Source organism: Balaenoptera musculus, chromosome 16, assembly GCF_009873245.2.
Source record: "Balaenoptera musculus isolate JJ_BM4_2016_0621 chromosome 16, mBalMus1.pri.v3, whole genome shotgun sequence".
NCBI lineage: Eukaryota > Metazoa > Chordata > Mammalia > Artiodactyla > Balaenopteridae > Balaenoptera > Balaenoptera musculus.
In genome coordinates, this window is record NC_045800.1 from 11,579,293 (window position 1) to 11,590,019 (window position 10,727).

Genomic DNA, 10,727 nt, shown 5'->3' on the forward strand with positions numbered 1-10,727 from the left:
CCCTCAAATGAAGAACTGCTTCTAGATCAAACGAGGGCCACAGCAGAGTGTCCTGTGGGGTGGGAGGTACAGGGGAGAACCTGTACTATTTCAGTCTGGCCAGTTAGGCACTGTTCATTCTCATAAACTTTTTTCTTTTTCTTTCTTTTTTTTTTTTTTGAGTACTTAATTAGAACCAAGGCACTGTGCATACAAAGTTATTTCCGGCAAGGCAAGGCAAAAAAAAAAAATATATCCATTAAAGTCCACTAGTCACACAGCCAGTTTCTTCCAGGACTTTCCACTCTTAAATAAGACAGAAACAATCACAGACAATTTACAGCTGGAAGGAACTTCAGAGACTCAAATAAAAGAACACCTTTCTTCCCATTTCTTTATTAGGAAGAAAAATAGATTTCCACTATCTTGGGAAAAAACAGAGACTTCGAACTTCAAGACCCAGCTCAAATCTCCCACAGAACTCAGCTCTATCACAGTATCTGTCACTCTAGAATCCTGTGTATGCCTTTCCCTTGTTGGACCACTACCTGAGCTATAGGGTAGAGACAGTATTTTATCCGTCTTTTTACCTTGGCACAATGCCTAGAAGACAGATCTTCAGTAAATGTTTGTTGAAATAATAAATAAATGACTTCACAGAATTTCAGACTTAATATAATTTGGAAGGAGAAAGGAATAGAATACTAAATTAGTTGTCGGGGCGGAGGGCTGCTTCTTTGAGAAAAGGGAGTATTTGAAAGGTGCAAAGGGGGATAAATGCAATAGCTACTAGAGGTGAATCCTGGAAGTCAAGAAGAACAACTGCCCAGAGGGAGACTAGCAAACTAGAAACTCTGCCAAACTCTTTGGTCTACCCACCACAACTGTTCCCTGGGGGAGGGGAGGGTTATTACGCTGGAAATAGGGAGAAGAATGTTTATATCTGGCATAAAAGCAATGTATAATGACACCATGAAGCATCATTAATATTATACACGCAAACTACTAAAATTAAGAGCACTGTGGCATGTTTAAAATGTCCCAACATTTCAGTTACACGTTAGGACTATTTCAAATTATATATGTTGACCACTGCAGAAACTGGAATTTGAAGTTTAGTATAAGTAAAAAGAGATTTCAAAGAATAAGATTCATAAATTTTCATAAAGAAAAATTAATGTACTTTAAATGTATTTTTAAATATCCCACTGTGAAGTTAAAGAAATTCAAGGTTAAATGTGAAAGAATCTGCAATTAAAATGAGGTAACTTAAAAAGAAAAAACAACAAGGAACACTGACCTAAAATCAACCTGTACTTCCCTCAACCAGCCTTACCAAAAAGTTGGCAGGAGTGGATGCTTTTTCATGAATGAGAGCAGTTCCTTTAAGGGTCTCACAGCAACCAGAAAATGAGTCATCCTAACAGAGCATGGGATTTAATTAAGATACTACCAGTATGTGTTCTGATAGTACTATAATGCTAAATGTGCAGTGCTCACCCTCACTTTTTAAATACTACTTAAATATTACTTAATGTATTATCAACAGCTACTGATAATAAAGTAATGTATTATTTCTCTATTTTGGTAAACATATTCTAATTTAAATATTCTTCTCAGCTCATTTATGGTTGTCTGACACATATGATTATGACTTAGCCCAGCTAATGAGTAATTTGTTACAGGTTCTATGAGATTGCTGTTACTTCTCAGGTTTGTGTTTGCAAGACTAGATTTTAAAAGTTTATATTTTAAAACATATTTGAACAGGAATAGAACAGTTTACAGAAAGGTTTACAGAGAGATAGTAATGCAGCTTATAAAGATCTAACACATTTAAATCCCCATAAAACCACATCAAGGTCAGACTATGGCTCTGAGAATGCACTGAATCAATACTATAGCCAAATATAGTTTGATTTTAGTTTGATTTTCCGATAGTCTAGTATCTATCTGCAAATACATCAGCTAATTTTGTCATAAATCATAAGAACCAAAATCAGCCAACAATCTTTTTTTTTTGGCATAGGGTCAGTTAGAGAAAAATTAAAATGTCTTTGGGTCTCATTTATTTTCATTAAAAAAAGAAAAGATTTATTGAATCCCACAGAATTAAAAGTTAGATTCCCCCGTTTCCTGAATAAAACGACAATGAGAAATTAGCACATTTTTTAAAGTTGGTAAGAGATGCAGCGTTTTAGTCTTCTGTTCTTATGTTCTCCATTTAATCCTCCCAACAACCTCTTTGCTGCTCAAGGTACACAGGGTCAACCAGAGACTAGAATTATTTCAATTCATTCAATACAATTTTTACAGAAGACCTGCAGTGGGCCAGGTGCTAGGGATATAGTAATGAATCTACATCTCCTTCTCCCTGCTTGGGCTGAGTTAGGCTGGGCAGGTGGGATACGGGGAAGTCGTGCTGCTGGACATCCTGGAGCAGCACCAAAGTAGCCACGTTCCCAGAAGACCAAGCTGTCAGGGCACCTTGGTTTCTGGCACCTGCATGCTCTACCCTAAAGGCCTGGATACTGCTCTCCTCCGAAGCCAGCCTTTGGCAAGTCCTGGCCTCTGCTGGCATGGCCAGGACACAAGCATCTAGGAATCAGTGATGCTACAAAGGTCCCTCCCCTCTTCAGAAGTGGTTGCCCTGAAGACTTTTTCTCCTCCATTCCCTCTCTGCTTTACGCGCTCTGAAAGGATGTCTGTGAAACTGGATCTGGAACTCTTGCAAAGTTAGACTGAGAAGGCTTCAGGTTGCTCAACACTGGCTGAAATAGTTCCCATCCAGTACATATCAGTGTTTCTGCTCTAATATTCCCTCTATCTATTCCCTCCACAACATGCAAATGTAAAAACTTAAGAAGAGAAACCTTACAAACTGACCGTAACTGGAAAAACTAGTCAACCTATTATATAACGATATTCCCTGTAACTATATAAACTAGATTGGCAAGAAAAGAGTGAGGACAGGTGAAAGGTCAAAGAAAAGACCAATAGTCCCATCATCAGCCTTTTCATTCTACATAGATCCTTCCTCAATGTGCATACTTTGACATTTCAGAGGCTATTTTATTCTCTACATAGGCTACACTATAATGACTATGACAGCTAAATACATTTCAGATATTACCCATAAAAATATAAATCCTACAACTTTGTGGTCAAGAAGGTAGAAAGGGAAAAAAAAAGAAGGTAGAAAGGTTTATAAGACATTTTTGTCAATATTGAGAAAAACTTGGCTTTGGAGTCAATATGGGGTTAGAAGTCTGGCTCTCCCTCTTATTCTTTGAACTTGGACAAATTACTTCTCTGTGCCTGTAAAATAATAATAAAACCCCTCCACCTAAGTTTTATTGTGGGATGACATGAAACAGTACACATAAAGGGCTTAGAACAGCGTCTGGTTCAGAAAAATGCTTAGTAAATAAAAGCTGTTGTTATTAGCTACTATTAATCTCAGTTGACAAAGCAGACAATATGCACAAAAACTTCCCTCTAGCTGTAAAACCTGATTCCAAAAATTGTCATCATTCACCCTACAAAGACTATCTTTTTTTTTAAGCCAAAGAAAGGGGGAAATTTTTTGGAAAGATGTGTTTTGTATCTTGCATGCATAACAATAAATGTTCACAAAATGAGTTTACAGATCTGTTCAATCCAACTGCTAGCCTGTTAGAAATATAAAATATGGGGTGAGAAGTGTTCAAGGTATAAAACTGGTAAGCCATTTAAAAGAAACTGAAAACTAAAGACACTAGGGGAAAAAACTGGTTATTCAACAGCAACAAAAATGGTTAAAAAGATTTTTACAATATATTTAATAACTAATTTTTAAATTAAAATGCCCTATTACATTTTGTCATGGTAAGCGGTGAATTTTTAGCAAACATGATTTTTTAAAAAGGTAAAGTTAAAAAATTTTTTCAAAGTAAATACCAAATAACACAAAAGTCTAAACTGGATATAGTTTCATAAAATATGATTCCGCAAAACAGATAAAAGTTCTATTTAGATTTCAATTCTGTAACTAATTTCTCATTCAAAAAAGTTTTCATATGACATATTAAAAGTAATTTCATTATCAAAAAATAAGAAAAACAGGAATGCATTTTTATGTTTCTGTACATTCTGAAAACTAGCATCCCCCTCCAAAAACTGTTCACTGGTATTTATCATTCAGTGTTTCATCTCTCTCTAAATAGTTTACATGCTTATGAATGTTATGTGTATGACAGATGCTCTACCATCTTTTCGTGGTCAGTCTCAGAATAGAATGAAGCAATACGCAGCAGTAAATTATATAACACTGTCCTATCAGACAAAGCTACAAGGACAAGTGGAAGCAGTTTTAAGATTAAAGAGATAAGACCATATCACCCTTGCTCACCAGTGGGCTATATTATATTGCTTTTTAAGTCTTTAAATTACAGCCCTTATTCTCAGATAGTGAAACTCCACTCTCAAGAGATTATTGAATGTTTACACAGTGCTTCATCATTTTCCCTGGTTGAAAATAAAACAAGTCTAAATATTTTCCTCTGGTGGTCATTACCCTGCAAGAGATATAAGCATCCACCAAAAAAGCAGTTCTAAGTATGAATACAGACTACTCACTAACCTTAAAAAAATGGAAAACCAGAAAAAATACTCAACTACTTAGAAGAAAAAATTTAAACAATGTTAAAGAAGAAAATAAGGAATACCATCACAAAGATTTTTTTTTTAAGTGACGTTAAATCAGATAGAAAAACAACATAAGTGGAAATGCACCTTTCCTCACATTTATTTCCTTATCCAGCTGGACAGAGATTTTCCACCCCAGTTAGAAGACATTTAAAACAGGGCCTAAAATGAGTAATAAGCATAACACAACATCCTATATTTGTGGCAATGATAGTACTGAGAGAAAACCTGGACTTAAATTAATTCGGCTCAACTCAACCAAAAATGCCTTCTGTGTCCTAAGCACTCTAAAGCTCAGAGATACCAAGATGAGTAGAACGTGGTCCTTGCCTTGACGAATGCTCTGTCCACTGGGGAAGAAGGAAGCAAACTATTATTATATGATACAGTCAGGGCTATAACTAACGTGTGTACCAAGTGTCTAAAGCACCTGGAAACATAAAAAGGTGACCAATAATTCTGCCCCAGGAATGCAGGCTATGGTGAGCACAGAGTAGGGGTGGCATCTGAACTGGGTCTTACAAAATAAACTAGGCAGGAAAAGAGACTGACAGTAACAAACATTCCAGACTAAGGAAAGGGTCACTTTAGACTTAAATATCAATACTGATCCTTCTGATGTCACTAGAAGAAAAGTCCTGTTTCAAGTTGCCACAAACATAAAAATCACAAGGCTCACAGGCTTTTTTGGTCTTATGATACTGCCCTTTAGAAAGAAAAGGACATGGCCAGTAATTTATTCAGTTGAATAACCAGTAAGAAACTATGAAAGATTTTAAATGCTTTCATTACAAACAATAGCAAAACTGGCTGTAAAAGCAGAGGGAAATGATCCAATAAAATGGAGAATTTTAAATAAGTCTACAGAAAAAGACCTGGAAAACATTTAACAATTAAATGCCATTATTACATAGGCATTCTTTAGAAAGGCTCTTGAGTATTGGATAGGATAAACTATTTGGTAAAGTCAGGTGTGTGAGATTCTTTATTCATTGGCTATATGTACTTGAACACCTGAAGATCAAAAACAGGCTGTTCTGAAAGATAATGGCCTCTTCCTTCCTCTATATTTTTGGTCTACTTTAGTCTGTGGTTGGCTATATCCTAAAAAGTGAGATAAACTTAATTGCAAAGGCTACAACCACTTTATTCAGAAAAAGTTAATTTGCCTTCTGATATGGACTTTGGATATATAAACAGTAATTCAAACCACATGGCTTAATCCAAAATCTAGGCCCAGGTTTCCCTGTGAATATTCCTTAAAGGCTTAAGCCTGTAGCATGATCATCTGAGCTTCAGCTCAGAAGTATGGGTTTAAGTATCCTTCCACTGAAAGGTAAGCTACTAGCCAGCACCCTAGAAGAGTTGACTTACTTCTCGTGAGGGAAGCAACTTACCCCTAAAGCTGTTAGGACTGGACAGGTTCCTGTGTACAAGAAATGAACACAAACCAAACAGAATGACACATAATTCATTTAAAGCCATCTATTCAGAGGACTCCTGGGACCTTACCTCCTTCCATGTAATTCCACCAGCTTGGTTCATCTCTGTCAATCATAGAGGCTAAGAGAAAGGAGAGAGTAGCCCTAGAAATGGAGACAACCACGTCCACCTCTATCTACATATGCTTCAATTCACTGTCCCAATACACAGGTGACCTAGAGATTTCCTGAGTGTTCTTCATGAAACACATCAATTATTGTCCTCAAAGAGGTACACTGAACAAACACTTAAATTGGTACTGTTTCAAAAACATTTCATTATGCACAAGGACCAAAAAGTCCAACCCTCATTTTATAGCTGAGGAAATGAAGTACAGAAAAGTGTTCTGTCCAATGAGTTAGAGATGATGTCAAGTTCCATCCAGCTGCCATAGTTAATTTTAAGCTCTTAGAATCCAAAGAGCCGGCTCTTTGACATCCTGGGGAATTTTGCAATCTACTTTTCTTCAGTCTGCACTTGAAGCCTTATCCAAACATTGTGGGTGGGGCGAGGGGAGAAAGACCAGGCAAATGATCAAATCAGGGAAAACAGGGAGAAGAGAATGACTGGAGACTGGCCAAAATTAGCCTATCTACAACACCTCCCGTCTCAAGATTATCAAAGAACCTCATCTGGGTGCAGGAGTTTCTCTTCCATTCTGAATAGAGGAAATAAAATGTAATAGCAAGAAAATACATCCAAAACCTAGAAAAAAAATAAGTTCTCCTTCACTGCTCTAGCAAATCAACGAGCAGGCCTTCCTAGGCAAGCAGTGGGACGGGCCAGAAAGTGTTCTGGGGGCCAATTTTACTCTCTGTGACCTCAGTCAAGTTACTCAACCTTTCACACCTGTCTCCTCACCTGAGAAAGAGGATATCACCACCTGCTTTGTAAGGTTGTTGTGAGGATTGGGAATAATATATTAAGGGACCAGATCCTTGAAAACCCTCCTATAAATGGTAACTGCTGTGATGTATATGAAAAGTTCGTTTGTGCCTTTCATACTTTCCAATTCATACCACGTAAATTCTTTTGTATAGATTACATACAAGAATTACAAGTAAACTTGAAATGCTCTGGCTATTTCTTTCAAGAACTCTGTTCTCTTACTTCTCCTAAAATGAAAGATCTGCGGTGATTAGGAAAAAGGACTGGCAACCTCAAAGCGGGAGGTGCTCCTGAGCCCCTCAAGGGAAACCGCCCCCCCCCCCGGGACTGTCAGCTCTCTGAGGGCAGCGACTGCCCTGTTTAACTCACCACTGTGACCTAGTTTTCCTAATGCAGACTAATCGTTGTAGACTTAGACATCTCATGACAGCTTACATGACACCCAAACATGGACCCACAAGAGTGTATCGCACACTACTGAGTCACACAAAAATATTAAAAGTTGAACATTACGATACAGTTTAACCGTAATACTAAAATAAAAAAAAAAAAAAAAGGCACTGTAAATCGAGTGCCTATGAGGTAACCAGAATGAAGTCACGCCTTTAATGATAAAGGACCACCAGAAACACATAGATGTCCACAGGCACTGAAGCTCCGGCAGGACGTTCCACTACACTGGCGCGATCGCCTCTGGCCTGAGATCGGGATTCGAACCCAGAACTTGTCCCGAAGGACGGGCAGAGGCCACTCCAGAGAGGAAGAGGCCTTTAAGGCCAGGAGCACCTCGCTCGAACTTTCTGGTGGGCGCCGGCCCGACCCCGACTGCGGGCGGCTCGACTCACGTCCCCTCTCCCGGGCAGCGGAGCAGATCGCGACGCGGAAGCGCGCTCGGAGGGACGAGGGTCGCCAGTCCTTTGTCCCCCGCGGAGGGGCAGGGACGACGCCAGCGCTCCCTCCCCTCAGGAAATAATGACAGATCGCGCGCCCTCGCTCGAGCCCGCCCCGCCCGCCCGCCAGGGCCGCAGGAGGCGCCAGATCCGCAGCCCCCGGCCGAGGGGCCCCGGCCGCGCCCCCTCCTCGCCCCCCGCCCGCCCAGGGCGACCCAGTGCCGCCAGCCTCACCCGGTCGGAGATGGAAGCTGCCGTCGCGGCGGCTGCACCACAGCGCGCGTTCGCCCTGCTGCAGGATGTAGTGGTCCTTGGCTTGGAAGAGCTCCATGCCGGCCCCGGACGCGGAGGGAGGCGGCGGCGGCCCGGGCGCGCCAGCGGCTCCGCAGCCCCGCGACCCCGCGACCCCAGAGGCGGCGGTTCGCGCGGGGCGTCCTCGTCGGCCGGGGCCGCCAGAGCCCGCGCTTCGGGGAGCGGCGGCTGAGGGAGCGCCCCGGCTGCCAGACCCGCGGGAGAAGAACGCGCCTCGGCGGCGGCGGCGGCCTTGGAGGCCTCTCCCCCGGCTCCGCCCCTTGATCGGCCCCGCCCCCGCTCCTTCTCATGGCTCCTCCCCCTTCCCCACCCCCTCCCCGTCTCCTCCCCGCTTCTTTCTCTTTTCCGTTCCTCTTCCTGCCCATTCCCGCCGCCTTCTTCTCCAGCTTTTCCTGGGTTTCCCCTCCTGGTTCCTCCCCCGAGGCTCCTCCTCCTCCCTCTTCTCTCCGCATCCAAGCCCCCTCCTCCTCCTCCTCCCGCTCTTTCCAGGCCCCGCCCCGGCGGGCCCGCTTTCCCAACCCCAGGCGATTGCGGGCAGAACACTGGCCTGGATGAGTCAGGCTGGCCGCCTTACTGCCCTGCGGCCTTTGGAGCAGAAGCCCACTTCTGGGGCCTCCCCTCCCATGCCAGCAGGTTATTCGTTACTTTCATCAGCCCTGAGAAAAGCCAGGCCGACTCTCTAAATCCAGCCTGAAACCCCCCCTCTTCCCCCGGGCCTGTGCTGCCCGCAGAGACCCAGACTAGGAAAGCTGGGAAATGCGACCTAAGGGGCTGGTTGCAGGGGTCTTTCACCAGCCAGACTCTCCACAGAGCTGGGACGTCTTCTCTTTTGGAATTTCCTCTTAGAACCTTGCGACATTTGACAATAGCAAACATTCAATAAATGCACATCAACGAGAAGCATGTAACAATATAAATTAAACAAGTATTACCAGCACAGGGCTCTAAATAACGAGAAGGAAGAGAGCAAAGTCCATAAGCTATCATGTCCCGAATTAAGCAGGAGGCGTGTGAGAAGACAATAAAATGTCAAGGAAGTAAAAGGGGTCTAGTTTGACAAGGATAAGATGGCTGGAGAACCTCTTGTGGAAAGAGGAAGCCCTCCCGAGTATCTTCGATCTATCTTGAAAGGCCAGGTGGTATGTTGAACAGAATGGGGCTTGGGAGTCAGGACCCCAGTTCCAGTCCCCACGCCAGGGGTGATCTAGCTGTGTGATCTTGGGAAAGTCTCTTGGTCTCGGATGGCGGTTGAACTAAATGACCTTTAATTACACTCCCAGTTTTATGAGTAAATGAATCTTTCTACCCCTATCTCCTGCCTTTTCTAATGCCTTAGAAGGGAAGAAGGAAAAAACAAACAAAAAAACGAGGTAGAAGACAAGAAAAGCAAGGCAATGCTTTTAACTTTCTGCTAGATAAAAGTGAGAGGGCCCAAAAGCAGGAAGGAGTTCCACATTACTAATTATTCCAGCCCACGCTGGTTTCTCAGTTGAATTTCCATAGCACAGGAAGTCCCATGATGACAAACTGTCCTGGAATCTGTGATAAGTACTATGCCTTTTGGATTGTCCAGACATCTCAACCTAAAGGCCAATAGGAGCAATTACTATGGCAAATGAGGTGAGTTGGACAAAGAAGATAATGGCAATAAGATGGTGAAAAGAAGATTCAGTGGAGCCATCAGTTTTGGATTTATTGTTGAATTCAGCCATATGTTGACTTTCCTTAGCAAAAATGGATAATGAGAAAGTCTAATGAAGACAGGATGTTCTGCAAATTACTTCTTTATTTTTTAATGAATCACATTACCAGATGTGAAGAAAATAATGCTATTGTAACTTCTGAAACAATTGATTAGTTGATTGAAACTTTCCCTGATGTTTTAAATCAGTGGTTCCAACCGTAGCTACCTATTAGAATCACCTAGGGAGTTTTTCAAACATACCAATACTTGGGCCTCAGTCCAATTAAAGCAGAATTTAATTGACATGGGCTCTGGCATCAGTATTTTTTTTTTTTTTCTAAGCTCCCCAGAGTATTCTGATGTGCAGCCAGGATTAAGCACCACTGTTTTAAATGAAATTAAATGGAAAAATCTGCCTGACAGCAGCTTAGTAGAAAACACCAGTCAGTCATTAACTCAGACCAGTGTATGCAGTTGATGACCTGTAAATCCAGAGTTAACAAGCAGAGCCCTTAGGAGAGAGAAAACCTGAAGATGTTCCTGGAATCTATCTGACCCAGACGCACAGTGCTGTCTCCCTCTCACTCTGAATGCATGCTAGAGCCCTGGCCTGGCCAAGCAGAATGAGTGAAAAGAGTAAATACTGTGTCCCTAGCAGATATCACATCCTGAGTGTCCTGCCACAGGTGCCTTGCCCTGCTCCTGCTAAGGACTTCCTGAACCTCAAATACTCTTTACCTGCCAGGTGCTCCTGACACTGCAGCTTCTCTACTCCCTGGCTGGCTTCCCCATCCTTGGCCTGTGGC

At 42.2% G+C, this 10,727-nt stretch overlaps 1 protein-coding gene across 6 annotated transcripts in view; it reads right to left on the bottom strand.

Moving 5' to 3' along the window:
* Positions 1-8,462, bottom strand: part of INPP5F (inositol polyphosphate-5-phosphatase F) — a 98,303-nt gene extending 89,841 nt beyond the window's left edge. For 2 of the 6 annotated variants that reach the window (XR_005016807.1, XM_036828512.1), the window contains exon 1: positions 8,160-8,462. Coding sequence is in view for 5 of the 6 variants with exons in the window: in XM_036828512.1 (XP_036684407.1) it covers positions 8,160-8,256 (97 nt within the window). In the remaining variant the exon portion in view is untranslated. The remainder of the gene's footprint in view (positions 1-8,159) is intronic. The other 4 variants (XM_036828509.1, XM_036828508.1, XM_036828510.1 and 1 more) reach the window with 3 other exon arrangements.
* Positions 8,463-10,727: the final 2,265 nt, after the last annotated feature.